This window comes from Taudactylus pleione, unplaced genomic scaffold (assembly GCF_031769625.1).
Source record: "Taudactylus pleione unplaced genomic scaffold, aTauple2 ptg000387l, whole genome shotgun sequence".
In the NCBI taxonomy this organism is placed as follows: domain Eukaryota; kingdom Metazoa; phylum Chordata; class Amphibia; order Anura; family Myobatrachidae; genus Taudactylus; species Taudactylus pleione.
In genome coordinates, this window is record NW_028284788.1 from 2,210,898 (window position 1) to 2,230,713 (window position 19,816).

Sequence of the window (19,816 nt, forward strand, 5' to 3'; positions counted from 1 at the left end):
ACCTGCTGAAAGACCTGGCCCAAGAAAAGCCAGAACCACAATTTTCTCATTAATGTGGAAACTTGTCACCACCAAGTACGAAGTACTGCCCTGTCCTGGTGGAACACCAGATATGGAGAGCTACACGAAAGGGACCCCAAATCTGACACTCGTCTAGCCGAAGCAATGGCCAGAAGGAAAACGGTCTTAAATGTAAGCCATTTCAATTCCACTGATTCCAGTGGTTCAAAAGGCAGGCCCTGCAAGACTCGAAGGACAACTGCCAAATCCCAAGGCTCCACCGGAGGCACAAAGGGTGGCTGAATCCGCAGCACACCTTGTAAAAAGGTGTGCACATCCTGCAGAGTCACAATCCATCTCTGAAACACAGACAGGGCCGAGACCTGTACCTTCAGTGAAGCCAGGCGAAGTCCTAGGTCCAGACCTGCCTGGAGTAAAGCCAGTATCCTGGAAATCCTAAACGTCCGAGGATCATACCTCTAGGGGTGCACCACTGAAAGTAGGAGTGCCACACTATGTGGTAAATCCTGGCAGAGGCTGGTTTCCATGCACTCAAGGTGTTAACCACCACACCAGAGAAGACCTTTGGCCTTAAGAGGGAAGACTCAAGAGCCATGCCGTCAAAGCCAAGCAACCCAGATCCGGGTGAAGGCAGGGACCCTGTGACAACAGGTCGCGATGTTGAGGTAACAACCACGGAGTGTCTATCGAGAGACTCTGAAGGTCTGAGTACCAGTGCCTCGGTGGCCACAATGGAGCCACCAGCAGGAGCCTGCCTCCTTCCTAATTGAACTTTGAGAACGCGAGGAAGAAGGGACACCGGAGGAAAAAAGGTACGCGAACCGAAAGGTCCACCTGACCGACTCTCTTGTCTCTTGTCCTCGATCCGTACACTGGTAGCTTGTAATTGTGTCGGGAGGCCATTAGGTCCACGTCCGGAAGACCCCATCTGTCCACCAGGAGTTGAAACACCTCCTGGTGAAGAGACCACTCCTCTGGGTGCACGTCGTGACAGCTGAGGAAGTCCGCTTGCCAATTGAGGACTCCGGGTATGAACACTGCCAATATGGCCAGCAGATGGCCTTCTGCCCATGTCAGGATGCGTGACACTTCTCGCATGGCCGCCTGACTTGGAGTTCCTCCCTGGTGGTTGATGTACGCCACCGTCGTGGCGTTGTCTGACTCCACCTGCACAGGACTTCCTTGACGGATGTGTCTTGCTCTTGTGAGAGCCAGGAAGACTACCCTTAGTTCCAATATATTGATTGGAAGGACAGTTTCCTCCAGCGTCCACCGACCCTGAAAGGAGTGGGGACCTGACACTGCGCCCCAACCCCGCAGACTGGCATTCCTTGTCAGTGGGGTCCAGTCCGGTATCAAAAAGGGGCAGCCCTGGGTGAGATGTTAAGTTTGCAGCTACTAAGCCAGAGACAACCTGACTTCCGGGGAGAGCACAATTGTCTGTGCCTTCAATTTACAAGGTGATCTGTCCCATCGGGCAAGGATCAATGTCTGTAGCGGTCTCGAATGAAATTGCGTATACTCCACCATGTCGAACGTTGACACCATCGACCCCAGCAATTGCATTGCTGCATGCACAGAGACCCGGCGACTGTGGAGACATCTGCGTACCCACGTCTGCAACACTGAGATCTTGTCTGATGTCAGGAAGTTCCTTTACTGCTGTGAGTCCAATAGAGCTCCTAGATGCAGCATCCTCTGTGACGGAGTTAGAGATGACTTCTTCAAATTTATGACCCATCCATGCGACTGAAGCACCGAGATGGTCATCTGGAGGTGATGGAGAAGTACCTCTTTAGATCCTGCCAGGAGCAACAGATCGTCCGGATATGGTAATAAGCGGATCCCCTGCAGCCACAGATGGGACGCCATTGCTGCCATAATTTTTGTAAGTACCCGAGGGGCCATGGATAGGCCAAAGGGTAATGCCTGGAACTGTAAGTGTTGCTGTTGCACAGCAAACATAAGAAACCGTTGATGCAAAGCCGCGATCGGGATATGCAGATAGGCATCCCGGATGTCCAGGGACACCATGAAATCCCCCGGTTCCATAGCCAATATGATAGTGCATAGCATCTCCATCTGGAAACGAGGAACCCTGTGGAACCTGTTTAGGCACTTGAGGTTCAGGATAGGGAGGTAGCCCATTGGGCTTTTGCACCAAAAAAAAGTTGGAATAAAACGCCATGCCCTGCTGGGGCTCTGGTACTGGGACAATCACTCCTGCCTAGCGGGAACATACCACCTCCTGTATCAATAAGGCTTTGTCCTTGTTGGAGACGTCCAAGTGGAAGAATTGGTGAGGGGTCGGCTGCGAAACGAGAGGGCATAACCCCGAGAGACCACCTCTCTTACCGAGGCATCTGTTGTGGTTTGATGCCAGTACTGGGCAAACTGAAGAAGTCGGCCTCCCACTGTGGGGTCCCCAAAAGGGAGGCCCGGCCCATCATGCTGTGGACTTGTCGTCCGGCTTAGAGGCTGGACGCCTTGTACTCAAAGCTTGCTTTTTGGGTCTGCTAGTCTTCCAGACAGCCGTCTGCTTGGGAAAAGACTGGCGTTTAAGCCTAGTCTGCGCTCTGTAGGTCCGAAAGGATGGAGTTTGGGAACCAGAGGGGACCGAGGCTGATGGCAGACGAGCCGACTTGGCCGCTGCTAAAGTGTCCACGATCTTGTCCAGATCTGGGCCAAACAATACTTTCACATTGTAGGGTAAAACTTCCAGTCCCTTCTTAGAGTCCGCATCCGCCCTCCAGGACCGGAGCCATAAGAACCTGTACGCTGTGACAGCCGCGGCTGACACTCTGGAGGATAGCAAACTGACATCCAGAGCTGCCTCATTCATATAGGTAGCCGAGTCACGCATCTAGCCCACCAGGGACAACTGGTCCTCTGAAGCAACAGGAGACAGGGACTCCTCCAACAGATCTGCCCAGGATTCCACGGCCCTAGCCACCTAAGAGATAGCCATAGACAGTCTGGCCACTGCTCCTGATAAGGAGTAAATGGACTTTAGGCAGTTTTCCACCTTCCGGTCAGTTGAGTCCTTTAAGGACGCAATGGAAGGCATAGGTAAGGTCACACTTTTGACTAAGCGTGTTACATGGGAGTCCACTACAGGAGGTGAAACCCATTTCTTGAAGTACTCCTCAGGAAAGGGGTATGCATTGACCAGACGCTTATGCGTCTGGAATCGCCTCGCCAGAGCCTTCCACGCCTCCTCCAGATGATCCACTAACTGATTGGACAGAGGGAAAATGGCTGTAGAACTTTTAACCCTCTTAAACAAGGGGTGTTTAGATTTAACAGCCGGAGGGGCATCTTCCTCCTCAATGACCAACACCTCTTTTACTGCTCGGACCAGGCACAAAATGTAAACACTGGACTTGTGCTGCAGATTCCTTGGGGATAGTTCCAAGTCAGACTCTGGCAGCAACCCATCGTCCTCGGACGACCTGTCATCCTCGTCCACATAGGGATGGCGAGGAAACAAAGAAGGCCTTTTTGCCAGCACCCTAGGGGGTCCTAGATAGTGAGTCAGGATCAGAGCTCGCAGACAGGTTGACCTGAGACCCCAGTGGTACCATAACCACCTGCGGTGCCAACTAGATCTGTGGCATAGGAGCCAGAACCAGTGGATGCTGTGACGACCCCACTTGGGGGATCACAGGGGGCACAGTCATGAGAACCATAAGCGTCTGCAGTGCCTGAGCAAAGCATGCCCACGGGGGTTCTTGCGCAGTCCAAAGCACCAAAGAGGGATCTGGAGGGACATAACACCTGCCGCATAAACCCTCATGTAGCACATCAGTCTCCCCAATGCCAGAAGCACAGCGCACACAAGATAGTCACCCGGGTTTTATCTTCACCGCTGGACATGGTGAAAGGATAATTATATATATATATATATATATATACATACATACACACACACACACACACACACACTATATACATATATACACACACACATACATACACACTGTTTGTGACCTAACCAGACCTGGACAGCAAGTCGGAGTCAAACTGAAAAATAGTGTACAGCAATATTTATAGCAGAAAGTAAAGCAGACACATTCAGATGCTAGCAAACAGTCAAACAATGCAGGAGAAAAAACTCCACACTACCTGACACTTTAAATCAACCTTAAAGTCATTGAAGACTGAAAAAAGAGTTAAAGAGTGCTGCAAATCAACTTCAAAACCAAAGGGTTAATGAAGGCTGCAACTACATAACAGACCCGGGAATCAAAGTATGTAGGGGGACACAGGACACCAGCTACTCACCGCTGCCTGGAGTTCAGAAAATGACCACCAAACACTTGCTAGGGGGTGGTGCCTGTAGGAGCAGTCCACTTCAGCATGGCCTGAGAGCGGAGCAAAGGCGCGTTGAGTGGGGTGGGAGGGGCCGGCTGCTGTGCAGGTGTGCCATCTCCCCCGGTCAGGCTGAGAACCGCCGGGGACGCCAGGTCCTTCCTCTAGAGCCCGGCGGTTTACTTGTCCGTGGTGGCCTAGTGGACGCCTGGGTATGGGGGGCCGAGCGCCACTGCTGAACGGCGCCGGGCGCTCCCTACCCGGCGCTAAGAGGCTACCATGCGGCGGTTCCACCATTGGGCTTTTGCACCATAGATACCGCGCGTAGTACTTCTAACTAACCTCCCGCCCCCCCGCCGCTGCAGCCCTGGGAGCTGGCATGTCCCGCTAGAAGGGACACACCGCTCCCTGCCAAGACTCACAGCTCTGTGCCGGGACGATGCTCCGGCGCGGGGGGTGTAGGAGCGGCAGTCCTGACTTCCGCTGGACTGTCAGGGCCGCCCTCTCAATCCCGCTGACTCCAGTCAGCAGAAATGACAATCTTCAGGGGCTTCTTCTGATAGCCCCCATTGCAAAGAACCCGGTGCTCCCCAACCTCTCTGGCCGGGGTACTACACTAAACTATAAAGTAATACCCTGGCTGGGAGGCGGGGTATGGAGGGTGAGCAGTGTATCCTGAGGGAATGAAATTAACTGCATGGTGCTTGATGCCTACGTCATCACCTATACCCCAAGGTCACCTGTGGACCCTAAGGAACCTGTAGTAGAAATATTGTATAAAATTACCTTCAGACTGTGTATAAGGTGTATATGAAACAAATGAATTTCAAGTACACAAACTTTGAGCCACAAAATTATTGAAAATATTGTATAGAATTACCTGCAGGCTGTTTGTATAAGGTGTGTATGAAACAAATGCACTTTGGGCCATATTCAATTCCAGGCGAAAAGCCCGAATATGCGGTAAAGTATCGCAAGTGACGTCATTTCGCCAGGCGGAAAGTTTCCGCCATATTACATTTTTGCGACTTTTTGGTGATGCGGAAAGTCAATACAATGTACCCGGCGAATAAGTTTCGCCTCTAAATAGCCGGCGGAAAAAAGCGCAGAATTGCGGTTTTGGGGTGCAAAGGTGCGGAAACCATTCTGCACCCTCTGGACAGACCCCCAAAGGATAAAAAAGGACCCCCAAAGGATAAAAAAAAAGGAAACTTTGAAAATGGGGGCAAAAAGTACAAAGTGGACTTTTGGGGGGGTCTGATAGTAAGGGGGAGGTGTTTTTTTTTATTGCAGGTAGCACTTAAGACATGAGTTTAGCGATTTTTAACCATGCTTGCACCCATTTTCAAGTATCCCAAATTTGACAGGACTACTTATTTTCACCAAAAAATAGCTGAATGCCATTCTTCACCAGTTGCAAAGCCGCTATTTTGGAGCAATTGACAGCACTTAAGTACCCTAGATAGCTTCAGTAGGGCTAATCCCTTCTCATTCCCTTCAACTCTGCCACCCTAGACTCAGACGAATGAGGACACAAATGCAGGCATTTTTGCCCTTACACAACCTTTACAAAGGAGATGCTCTGTAAACAAACACCACAGATGGAACCCAGCTTGGGATGGAGCCAGCCACGCAAGCAATTTTATTTATTTTTAAAATAGGGGAGTGTAAAGCACAATGGAATATGCTGGCAGTATAGAAATATTAGTAATGTGGTATAAACACGAATACAAGCTGAAAATACTGTTTCCTCTGTAAAGGGTAAGAGGTAAACTGCAAATACAAATGTGTCCTCATACATCATTGCTGCAGTCGCGCCAGACACTCTCGGCGCATCAGGTCCCGTGCTACTCTGCTAGCGTCTGGCGTCTTTTTGGCATATTTTTGTCCAAACATGCATCTTAAGTGTCCATGCGATGTGACTTGGACATACCAGGAGACTGTGCTGATTAATTTGTGAGTCTAAATCTATACACAAAGTGCAGCGGCTGCAGCTTTTTTCCACGACAAGTACCGTTGTGCTTTATATACAGACTTAGGGGCATATTCAATTAGACGCAAAAAAGTCCCATACTTTTCACCAACAGCGCTGGTTTTCCATGCGAAAAAGTATCGTGCACGTCTCCGCTTATCTCCGTATTCAATTACAAATAGTTGAAACCAGGACCCTGCGAAACACAAACAGGCTGATTTCCCCAAATCTGACAAAACTTTTTGCCCGACACCCCCAGAAGATGCACTGACATTGGGGATCACTATAGATACCCCCGAATAAGCCTGCTGAAGCTATTTGGGGTACTTAAATGCTCTCAATAGCTGATAATTAGCGTCTTTGCACAAGTGGTGAAGAACAGCATTTAGAAGGTTTTCCTGCAGAAAAGAAGTAGTCCCCAGCAAATTTGGGGTACATGCAGTTTACCTTTGCGGGACTATCCCAAGGGTGCAGGGGTTTTTTCTGAAGTCTGCACCCCAAAACCCTAATTCTGCACTTTTTTTCAACAGCTATTCATAGTTGAAATTTTTCGCAGGTTCCATTGAATTGAGTTTTATGCACTGGCGAAAAGTCTCTCGAATTGAATACAGAGGAAACTTTTCGCATGGCGAAATGACGTCACTCGCAAAACTTTATTGCTGAAAACGGCTTTTCGCCGCTAATTGAATACGGCCCTTAGTCGCACACAGATCTACAAGTGTTGTATATCAAATTAATTTGCAGTGTCTCCTGGTGAGTCTAGTTCATCACATTGTGATTGACTCAATTTTGGGCGAAAAAGATGCCTGAAATTGCACAGAAATTGGCAGCTCACTTGTGCCAGGCATCTCGAGCCACACGGCGTATTGAGGTTACGTGTATGAGGACACATCTGTAGTTTCTATGTAGCGGGACACACTTTCCCCCTTTCTTTATATGTAAGGGATTAGGTACATTGGGTTATACCTGCTAGTGAATAATGGCCCTCATTCAGAGCCGTTCGCTATTTGCGGTCGTTCGTTTAAAAACAAGGGGTGGCTATTCAAATGATCCGTACGCACATTGCAGTCTGTTCACACCTCTAAGTCTGAACGAACGAGCAAAACATACGCTCGTTTATTTGTTAAAAACGCCCCCTGGCCGCACGCATCCTACGTCATGTCCGCTATTTATTAGATTAATCGAGTACCAGCGTATGAACTGCTCGCTATTCTTGTGGTTGGTGTTTGCTACCACAAATTTGCGAGCAGTTCTGGCTCTAAAATAACCCAGTGACGTGGTCAATGACGCTGCTGTTTTAAATATACACACCCATAAAACGCCCGTTTTGACCTTTAAGCACGCCTGCGTTCGGATCTCCACTCCCCATTTTCAAGCACCTTCCCCTGTTACCACCCACATACGCCTCATTCTGTCACTCAAAATAGCAGGCACTCGCTATATAGCGTACAAAGGATTTTCGGCCGCACTGACTGGTTCGCGCATGCGTACTAAAAAGCGTACGCATGCGCAGATGTGCAAACATCGCTCGGAACGAGCGTACTGCCGCTAACGAGCGGCTCTGAATGAGGGCCAATATCTGTTTAAACAGTGCACATTCAACATTTGCCTAGATTTGGAAATCTATGTCCGGTGTGTGTCCAGGTGTAGTAGGATTTCAATCTTGTGCTTTTTATGGACATCTAATGTATGCATTTCTGTAGATAACATTTTATACATATATTTATCATTTCAGCAATAGGAGGGGAGAGAAGGTTAAGGTGCATACACACGGAACTATATATCGTTACGATATGAGCTACAACGATACCGTTTAACGATAAATATCGTTAAGTGTATGTGCAATGAACGACAAACGATTTGCGCTCCCGCTGGCCGATAACGATATCGTCCATCGGGCATTGTATTGGGATAGCAAAATGGCTACTGACAGCCATTTCTATTCATGGTTCTTATGTGTGTATCAGGCATGAAGTAGTATAGGAATGTGGAGAGCAGACAAGCCATAAACCTTTAGGCATTGCCTTTTGCGATGTACGCATGCGTTAAGTTTTAGAAAGTCCTTATCAATAGTTAACCAATAAAGTAGTTTGATGTAGGGTTTATGCCCATATTAGTAGAGTTAGATGGGTATGACAAGTAGGATATCATATAAACAAGAGACAAAGGAGATTCCAGTGGCCTGCCCTTAGCCTGGACCAGACTGCAGCTGGTGGCCAGGAAATTGTTCGTTCCAGCTCTATTCTGAAAGACGAGGCTCCTGGATCGTGTAATCATTTAGATTCTGAAGCTAAGTAACTATTATTCTTTTATATCTTGTTATTTGTTGTAATAAATTATATCTTTTTTCAAGACACTGGTTTATGTGACCTAATTAACCTTCTGTATCCAAGAACCTTATTTAGTTCCACCAGAAACAGGCATGCATGCAGGCCAATCTGGACGACATCGTGCATTTGCCATATGGGAGAACGATAGTTGGTCGTTAATCGATGGTGAAATCTTTGGTGTGTGGATGAATAATATCTTTCATCCAGCACACCAGGAATTTCAAGGGAGATCGTTCATCGAACAGATCATCCCGTGTGTACCCAGCATAAAACACATGCAAAAAACCAAAGTGGCAATATCATGATCCCATCTCAAACAGTGTCAACAATGAGTAATAAAGGCACTTCAACAATAACAAAGACTGCCTCCCACTTTATTTATAATTTTAACAGTTGAGTTAACTGGAAAAAAGTTTAAAAACATGACAACCAATTATGCACTTTTTGCATACAAAGTGTAAATTATTTAACGTGAATCTGTACATTAAATCATTAATATAATATTAAAATATAACATATAATGTTTTACATATGCTTTAACATTAAACGCATGTGCATTTTGCTGTTGTAAATGCATTTGTGTAGTTTCTACGTCTTCTGCTGCCAAGGACATGTAAAGAGTTTACAGAATCTACAAAGGTGCCCAAAATTTTTTAAATATATTTAGGCATTGTCAATTCCAGTACTGTACTTCACCAAGCAAATCAGCAAATTGTCTTTCCACCTCAAAATGTTTTCTTTTTTCTATAAATGTGCATTGGCATCACCTTAAAAATATATGGAACTTACTGCTCCTTTGTGCCTCTGGTTTCCTGCACTTTCAACCCTTTTCTCCAGTGTCCTACACTGCATTGGCTATTACAGTATCATCCACTGCTGACTGATAAAGGGGCATACCAAAATATTCATTGTGAACTGGGATAGTCAGAGGAAAAGGAAATTGTTTCAGCTGTAGCTTTGACAGAAAAATAATTGCTGACAAGTGTAGAAATCTATATACATGCTAATTACACCAAACTGCAAAACATTAACTATGACATATTTTACAGAGCATGAAGTTGTTGCATGCTTGAATGATCTTTTCCCATCACAGAGTACTTTTATCACCATCATAAAGTTTCCAGTTCACAATTTTCCCTGTGTTATTTGCTTCTGGTCCCAGGTTCATCAGGAATGTGACACAGAGAATAAGAGTTGCCAGGAATGCCATTTCACTTTATTAACAAGACATAGAAGGCCATAGCACAACAGGACAAAGCGACTGACAAGTGCAGACGAGAGCCAATCACTGCAGCTAGAAGAGAGATATGGGTCACATTAAAATATTAAATTCATCTGTCAAGTAAATAAATGCACTATATTTTCTTTATAGCAAAACATTCAGTTTCTAGCGCTTGACAAAAAAGCAAATTATGAATTACAATGCAAAAATAGGATTTTTGAACTTACTGTTAAATCCTTTTCTCTGAGTCCATCTGGGGAAACTGAACCGTGGGTTGCTCAAGGGACTGTAAGAGCTGGCACTCACTAGATACCTTTAAAAAAAAATTCCTCCCCTTTACAACCCATGGTCATCAGTACTTCAAGAGTATCCCTAACCAAGGGTAAACAAAATAGGTCCTTATTCAATTAGCGGCGAAAACTAAAGTCTTTTTCGCCATTGGAGAAAACGGCAATTTTCAGCCCAAAAAAACAGCGAAAACAGCAAACAGGTGAAAATGGAGAGAAAAAAAAACTGGAGAAAAGTTCTCTCCATCCTAGACCTGGAGAAAAACAAAAAATGCAAAATCCAAAAATGGTTTTAACGTACTGGGTCTGATTTTTCGGGGGGTGGTATGGATGAGTCAAGTGTTTTAAATATTGCACGTGGTCGCAGCAGGTGTTTGACAGTTTTTAAACTTGCATATTTAGGACACAAAAATATACATGCACCCATTTTAACGTACCCCCAAATTACGTGGGACAGTAATTTCCTGGAAAAAAAAACATTGCTTTCTATCATTTTCAATTACTTGATTTTTTTTTTTTGTACAAAGGGTTCTGAAAGAAATATCCACGTTTTTAGCCAAAAACAGGGATTTTGCAGTTTCTCTTCTCCTGGTCTGGGGAAAACTTTCTCCAGGTTTTTCTCTCCATTTTCGCCTGTTTGCCTTTTTGCTTGCGAAAATTTACCAATTTTTTTGTCGAAAAACAGCCGTTTTCGTCAATGGAGTAAAAAGCTGCAATTTTCTCGCTAATTTAATACGGCCCCTAGAGTAACTTGCAAACCAGCAGGGACCAACAAACAAACAAAAAAAAAAAAGTGAAAGAGTGGGATTGCAGTGTCTGCCAGATGGAATCGGAGAAAAGTATTTAACATTAAGTACAACAATCCCGTATTTTCCTTCTTTCAATCAGGGAGACACTGGACCATGGGACATTCAAAAGCTGCCCCCTAGTGGAGGTTATGCTCAAAAAATCCTGAACACAAACTTCAATCTGAAATGCATATCCTTGGATGTGTAAACCGGTAAAATTTGGTGAAATGTTGACAGACGACAAGATGGCTGCACGACACAATTGTTCCACAGAAGCTCTGTGCCGCCCTGCCCAATAAGAACTCACCGCCCTGGTACAGTGCGCTGACACCTGCACTGGAGCTGGGCTCTCCATGCTGGAGTAAAGCTTGTGGAATACAGATGAAAGGCTCAGGCCACATTCAAAACAGCCAAACCTTCCGGATCCCGGGAAGCATAAGGAGGATGGAAAACAGGAAAAACAATCTTGTTAATGTGAAAAGACGACAACTTCTAGCTGAAACGACGGAATTGTATGCAAGACCGCCTGATCCTCATGCAATGATGAGGAAAGGTGACTTTTAAGCTAATGCCTTAATTTCTGAAACATACGGGGCTGACACAATGCCCATCAGGAAAAATTAGAGTTCTGGTATAACATACCTCAGTTAACTTTTTCTTTGAGGTCCAAAGGGTCCACAAGATCTACCTTAGGGTATGTAGTTGGAGTGATCCACTGCACCAAACAGCTTACAGCTTTAAAGCTCCCAGCATGAGAGGACATCCACAGAGGATTGATGGTCTTCTTCCACTGAGCAAGACCCAGAACTCTGAGTATCAGAGTGTGATGAGGAGGTTGAGTCAGAATCATGAGGCAACGTCTGAGAGAACCTCTCATGCCCCTGCTTTACTGCCACTGGTCTATTTGCCCTTTTCTGTACCACCTGCTGAGGGGCTATAGACGGCAGCATACTCCGACTAGAGTGAGCAGAAGAATTAAACCAACAGGTATTCATAGGGGACATATACATAGAAGGATGCAACTGCTGTGGGTAGTATCGTGGCAGGAGCACGTGACGCTGCGGCCCTGTCCACCAAATGCAACAAAACCTGAGACTAAGAAGCCACCCAGGATGGTTCTTGTGTTGGTGCAGGTGTACAAGATAGAAAAGGTGGCTGTTTACAACAGGCACTATACAACTCATCTTGCACAAAATCCTGTTCAGACAGGCCTGCCAAACAGGATCTATATGACTTCAGCACAGGAGTCTCATCCTTCTCACCTAATACCGGTCACACATTTGCCATGTCTGAAGGTAAAGGTATACAGTAAAAATGCAATGTGAGAGATGAGGAGAAACACAGTGATAGATATAACTGACAGTTTGGAAAATAAAAGAGACAGTATAAATATAGCAGCTAGCATTAAAGTCACATACAATGCATAAATAGAGTCCATTTGCATTAGCAATTCTATGTATCAACTGACTGGCCCCGCAGGGGCATTGGCAGGATATAGAGCACTATACACCAGACCCAGAGGAGAGGTATACAAGGAGACCGAACAAACCACAGACCACCAGCTTTCAGCAGTGCATACAAATGCGAACTGTGAGCGTCTCACCCACGAGGTGGTCAGAAGTAGCAACCTAGATGTGGGAAGTTGCGTCTGGGTTGGGGAAGGAGTGGCGGGGGGAGCGCCTGTCTGCCCTAAGCTGCGATTTTGACGGCACGGGTACACTGGCCTCACAGTAGTAGACACTAACTCTAGCGCGTCTACTACCCATCCCTGGCGACAGATGATATTGCCCCGGTCGCCTTAGTGAGGAGAGGTTACACGAGGCCTTCTCCCGCAGCCACCTCCAATGCGTCTCCTACACTGTGTCGCACACAATTCCCCGCCACGAGGAATCGCTTATCTGCCATCTCTGTGAATCCGATCACAGTCTGGCCCCCGGCGATGCCGCTAGCTAAGCCTCCATAGGGCATATAGAGTTACTGGCGTTTCGGCATTGGCAAGGTGGAAGGATTCGCAGTACCTGCGTCCTATTCGGTGCTTAGTACCGCTAAACTCAGAAGCTCAAAAAACGAAGGTAAATCATAAAAGAGAAGCCCGGGAAGGCAGTCCCGCTGTTAAAACAGTGCGTCTGGATACAAAACAAAAAAACTGAATGCATGTGGCTGGGGGCGAGGTAGGACCAGTGCATGCTGGGAGCTTTAAAGCTGTTTGATACAATGGATCTCTCCAACTACATACCCCGAGGTAGATCCTGTGGACCCTGAAGAAGAAAAACAAGCTTTTCAGTTAAAAGCTTGAGCTCAACTGATTCCAAAGGCTCAAATGGAGCCTTTTGAAGAGCTGAAAGGACCAGATTCAAATCCCATGGAGCCACTGGATGAACGGAAGGACCAGATTCAAATCCCATGGAGACACTGGATGAACAAAAAGGCTACTGAACCAGCAAAATGCCCAGTAAAAAAAAAAAAATATGAACCTGTGACAGCAGAGCCAACCTGCATTAAAAGTACAGAGACAGTGCAGAAACCTGAACATTCAGCGAACTCGGGCGCAGACCCGCTTCAAACCATCCTGAAGGAGAGCAAGGAATCTGGAAAGGGGATAATGTATGGAACCCTTTCCTTTCAGACCACAGAATATAAATCCTCCACACTATGTGGTAATATCTAGCATAAGCAGGTTTCCTGCTCGCAACATTGCCTGTATGAATCTGGAAGAAAATCCTTTAGCGTTCAAGTAATTGGCATCAATAGCAACGTCATTAAATCAAGCCAAGGAAGATCTGGTGTACAAATGGACCTTGACGCAACAAATGTGGACACAAGGGAAGGTGCCAACCTGTACCCACAGCCATTTTAAAAACATCAGTGTACCAGGACCAATCTGGAGCCACTGGCATCCTGAGACTGGATTCACTTGACAACTTCAGTCAACACTGGCAACAGGGGAAAACACTCACAGAATAGTCATGGCATCCACTGCAAAAGCGATTGGATCTCTAGACAATACACAAAACTGAAAGACATTACAGTCGTGGAGAGAGGTCATGAGGTCCACCTTCGGCAGACCCACCACTGAATCAACTGGGTGCATAGACCTTCTCTGGCAGGATTGCATTCCAGCTGAGAGGCTGCATCCCAATTTTCTACCCCCTGGTAAGACTGCTGATCTTGCCGGCATAAACACCTCCTTCCAAGACAATATACAAGCAGCTGCCACCATTGCCCTGGCCTTCTGGGTGCCCACATATGCCACCGTCGTGGCATTGTCTGATAGAACCCAAACAGGGCAGCCCACAAAAATCAACTGAGCCCTAGGCAGCACAAGGTAGATGGCATGGAGTTTCAAAAACACTGATGTAGTGTTCCCACCAGGCTGTTTTAGCAGGGCACCGTGCTCTGTCCAGATTTTAAAAGGGCAAAATAAGCCCTGCCCTTTTAGCGGCACCCCGCTAAAACAGCCTGTCCTGAGCCTTCCCCATCTGCAAGCCGCAGTGTTATGCAGATGGGAAAAGTTGCGGTGAGCGATCACCGCCAGGTGAATAGATGCCGTGCGCATGGCATCTATTCACTGTGAAGGGAGAGCTTGGGGGAAGCCCAGCACATCCGTAAGTGCTGGGAATGCCCCAAAGAGTGACAAATTGGAGGCCCTCCTTATTCTAGGCACAAGATGCAGGTACTAGGGATGAGCAACAAGTAGGTGACCCTGGTGTGAAAGGGTCAGACGTCTCCCACATCAAACTTAGTATACAGCCTGTTTTTGTTTGCGTGTGTTTTACATATCTATAGAATGGGGAATACTGATGTATACAGTCAGGTGCATAAATATTGGGACATTGACAGAATTTTCATATTTTGGCCTCTACTCACCACCACAATGGCTTTGAAATGAAACAAACAAGATGTGCTTTAACTGCAGACTTTCAGATTTAATTTTAGGGTAATTACATCCAAATCAGGTGAACGGTGTAGGAATTACAACGGTTTCTATATGTGCCTCCCACTTTTTAAGGGGCCAAAAGTAATGGGACTATCAACTCAAAAGCTATTTCATGGACAGGTGTGGGCTATTCCCTCGTTATTTCATTATCAATTAAGCAGGTAAAAGGTCTGGAGTTGATTCTAGGTGTGACATTTGCATTTGGAATCAGTTGCTGTCGACTCTCAATATGAGATCCAAGTGAAGCAAGCCATCATTAGGCTGAAAAATCAAAAACAAACCCATCAGAGAGATAACAAAAACATTAGGTGTGGCCAAATCAACTGTTTGGAACATTCTTAAAAAAGAAACAACGCACCGGAGAGCTCAGCAACACCAAAAGACCCGGAAGACCACAGAATACAACTGTGGTGGATGACAGAAGAATTATTTCCCTGGTGAAGAAAAACCCCTTCACAACAGTTGGCCAAATCAAGAACACTCTCCAGGACGTAGGTGTATATGTGTCAAAGTCAACAACCAAGAGAAGACTTTACAAGAGTGAATATAGAGGGTTCACCACAAGATGTAAACCATTGGTGAGCCACAAAAACAGGAAGACCAGATTAGAGTTTGCCAAACAACATCTAAAAAAGCCATTACAGTTCTGGAACAACATCCTATGGACAGAGGAGACAAAGATCAACTTGTACCAGAGTGATGGGAAGAGAAGAGTATGGAGAAGGAAAGGAACTGCTCATGATCCAAAACATACCACCTCATCAGTGAAGCATGGCGGTGGTAGTGTCATGGCGTGGGCATGTATGGCTGCCAATGGAACTGGTTCCCTTGTATTTTTTTGATGATGTGACTGCTGACAAAAGCAGCAGAATGAATTCTGAAGTGTTTCGGGCAATATTATATGCTCATATTCAGTCAAATGCTTCAGAATTCATTGGACGGCGCTTCACAGTGCAGATGGACAATGACCCGAAGCATACTGCAAAAGCAACCAAACAGTTTTTTAAGGCTAAAAAGTGGAATGTTATGCAACGGCCAAGTCAATCCTCTGACCTGAATCCGATTGAGCATGCATTTCACTTGATGAAGACAAAACTGAAGGGAATTTGCCCCAAGAACAAGCAGGAACTGAAGACATTTGCAGTAGAGGCTTGGCAGAGCATCACCAGGGATGAAACCCAGCATCTGGTGATGTCTATGCGTTCCAGACTTCAGGCTGTAATTGCCTGCAAAGGATTTGCAACAAAGTATTAAAAAAGTTAGATTTAGGATTGTTTAGTTTGTCCCATTACTTTTGTCCCATTAAAAAGTGGGAGGCACATATAGAAACCGTTGTAATTCCTACACCGTTCACCTGATTTGGATGTAATTACCCTCGAATTAAAAGTCTGCAGTTAAAGCACATCTTGTTTGTTTCATTTCAAAGCCATTGTGGTGGTGAATAGAGGCCAAAATATGAAAATTTTCAATGTCCCAATATTTATGCACCTGACTGTAGCACTTCCTATTGAATTAGTGACTTACGGCTAGAAGGAATTGTGATCCTTTGTTTAATCCGGGCTGCCTTAATAGGCTCATTCCGCATAGATATGTTTAATTTTTGTTTTTATGATTAGACCCCGACAAACCCTCAGAATCTCCCACTGAAAGTCTCAAGAGTGGAACATGTCGTACTGAATGGCCTTGAACGTCCAGCTATTCCAGCAATTGCATGCGTAACAGGAATGGCAAATGCTCCAAGACCAGAACTCTCTAAACCAATGCCCGGTAGAATGAACACAAGCTGAAGGTAGGTATCGAAACTCAAGCCGAGAAACAGCAAGCATTGACAGGGGTACCAGATGAAACTTTTTGAAGATCAGGATCCACCCATGTCCCTGCAACAACTGAACCGTGCAGTCAAGGTGACTTCTTAACAAAAGAGTCGAGTCAACGCCAATAAGGAGATCGTCCAATTAGGGCACAATCGTTACACACTCCTTGCGCAAGACTGATACATCACCGCCATGATCTTTTCAAAAACTCGATGAGCTGGGGCCAGCCTGAATGGCAGAGTCTGCAACTAAGAGTGGATATCCGCCAGAGCGAATCTGAGGAATGCATGATGCTCTTACCATTATGGAAAGGTGGAGGTATGTGCCCTTGATGTCTATGGAGCCCAAAAATTAGTTGACATCCATGCTGGAGATAACACTGACCTTATGGATTCAAACCGGAACCAATCTATCCACAGACTGGTATTGATGATGGGTCTGAATTACCAAAACAGCTACTGGACTAGAAGTACGTTTGAGTAAAACCCATTGGTACGCCAGAACCATAACAGTCATGATGTCTGGCAGAAGTGAAGCAATGGCCTGCTCCAAGGCCACCCGCTTCAAATAGTCCCTTAGACGTGCAGTAGAAAAAAAATCTTCTGGGTGGGGGTCCCTTCAGGTCGATGATATAGCCCCCTTTGATTGACTCCCAAAACCCAGGGGTCTGTGGAGGACCTCTCTCTGAAAACAGGATTTTGGTACTTACCGATAAATCCCTTTCTCCGATTCCACAGGGAACACTGGAGTCTCAGTACAGTGGGGTATAGATGTGGGATAACCGGGAGCTGGCACTTTAATAAATTTGAATAGTAGCTTGCTCCTCCCCCTCTATAGCCCCATACAGGTCAGTCTAAATAAACTGTGCCAGAGGAGAATAAATCATAGAGGAGAAGAGAAGCTAGAACATACCTGAACAAATAAACATATATGCAAACAAATCAAGGAAACCTTGAAGAAAACATCTGTCCAAACTTGGAAGAACAATAACGAATGCAGGTGGAACAGCGCTAGGTGGGCGTCCAGTGTACCCTGTGGAATCGGAGAAAGGGATTTATCAGTAAGTACCAAAATCCTGTTTTCTCCTTCATCCACTAGGGGACCATGAAGTCTCAGTATAGTGGGGACGTCCCAGAGCTCACATCCATCCTGGGCGGGACAGCGCTGAGAACCCTGCAAAACAGCACGGCCATACTGTGAAGCAGATGCCGCAACCATGGTAAAATGGGAAACAGTTTTGCAAGAGTATGCCAGCCTGACCAAGAGGCCGGCCCGACAAAGCCGAGTTAGGGAAACACCGCAGGCAGGCGCCCACGAAGAACTCACCGAGCGCGTAGAATGCGCTGTGATTAAAGTAGGAGGTTGATTCGATGCAGCCAAATAGGCCTGTCTGATAGTCATTCGAATCCATCCTGAAATACTCTTTTGAAGCCGGCCCGCCAGGACGCGCCATATCATATCGAACAAACAGCTATCCGACTTCCGGAGGGATGCAGTCCTATCAACAGAAATCCGAAGAGCCCGAACCACGTCTAGGGATCTGGATGCCGAAGAATCGTCTTAAAACACCTGAACCACAATCGGCTGGTTGATGTGAAACGCAGACACTACCTTAGGTAAAAAAATATATATATATATATATATATATATAACTGCGTACGGAGCTCAGCCCTATCCTCATGAAAAATGGAGGTATGGTGGACGACAAGAAAGCGCCCCTAGCTCCGACACATGCCTAGCAGAGGCGAGCGCCAAAAGGAGAACCACTTTCCAAGTTAAAAATGTTAAATTCCACAGTCTGTAAAGGTTCAAAATAGTGAAGACTGGAGAAAGGAGAGGACTAAATCCAAATTCCATGGGGCCGTAGGAGGTACAAACGGAGGTTGTAACCTGAAAACCCCCTGTAGAAATGTCTGGACATCCGGCAATAAGGCTAGTCTCCTTTGATAGAAAAACGACAGAGCAGAAATCTGAACCTTCAAAGATCCCAGACGAAGGCCCGCTGATAAACCAGCCTGTAGAAAAAGAAGAAGAAGCCTTGCTATCATAAATTCTGTTGGTGGTGAACTCCTGCGTTCACCCCAAGATACATACACCTTCCATATACGCTGACAGTGCTTAGAAGCAACTTCCTATTCTAGCCCTCAGCTAGTAGGAATCACCCTTGAAGGGATACCGCTTCTTCTTAGGATAGCCCTTTCAACAGCCACAAAGTCAACTAATCTGCTTTAAGTTCTGATAGATAAACGGACCCTGGTGCAAAGGGCCACAGGTTGTCTATTAGCAGAAGACATAGGTTGGAATACCACGCCCATCTGGGCCAGTGTGGGGCCACCATCAGTACATTTACCCTTTCTGTTTGATTCTTTGAAGCACACGAGAAAGAAGTGGGAGTGGAGGGAAAAGGTAAGGAGTTGTAAGAGTATCCACTGAGACCTGCAAGGAGTTGTAAGAGTATCCACTGTCACCGCCTGTGGATCTCTTATCCGTGAGCAGTAGAGAGGCAGTTTATGGATCAACGTTGTCATGAGATCTACCCGAGGAAGACCCCAACGCTGAATCAGTTGTTTAAACACCTGTGGCTTGTCCATTTCCCCGGATCAATGTCTTGTCGACTGAGGTAGTCGGCCTCCCAATTTCCGCTAATATTGCTACCGCTAATTCCTCTGCCCAGAGAAGAATGCGCCTTACCTCCCTCATGGCGGACCGGCTCTTGGTGCCGTCTTGTCTGTTTATGTACGCCACAGCCGTGGCATTGTCGGACTGCGCTCTGATTGCATGGCCCTTCAACAGGGGCTGTGCCATCCGAAGAGCATATAACACTGCTCTTATCCTTATGGGCAGTACTGCCTCCGGTCGAGTCCAGCGGCCCTGAAAGTGTCTTCCCCGAGTCACTCTCAGACTGGCATCTGTGGTGAGGAGAATCCGTTCCCACATTGCAAACCTCTTGCCTGCCATTAAGTGTGAGGAATTCAGCCACCAAGGAGAAACGTTCGAGCCTTGGGTGACAGTTGAACTCGCTGGTGAAGAAAAAAGGTGGAACCCTGACCACTGAGAGATTAGGTCCAGTTGGAATGGACGGGTATGGAACTTCCATCTTGGATGGATTCGACGGTTGCCAACATATTCCCCAG

At 46.2% G+C, this 19,816-nt stretch overlaps 1 protein-coding gene across 1 annotated transcript in view; it reads right to left on the minus strand.

Annotated features, from left to right (window-relative positions):
- Positions 1-8,994: 8,994 nt before the first annotated feature.
- TMEM167B (transmembrane protein 167B) overlaps positions 8,995-19,816 on the minus strand; it is a 50,692-nt gene continuing 39,870 nt past the window's right edge. The window contains exon 3 of the mRNA XM_088445764.1: positions 8,995-9,928. Coding sequence (XP_088301890.1) covers positions 9,846-9,928 — 83 coding nt within the window. The 3' untranslated portion in view covers positions 8,995-9,845. The remainder of the gene's footprint in view (positions 9,929-19,816) is intronic.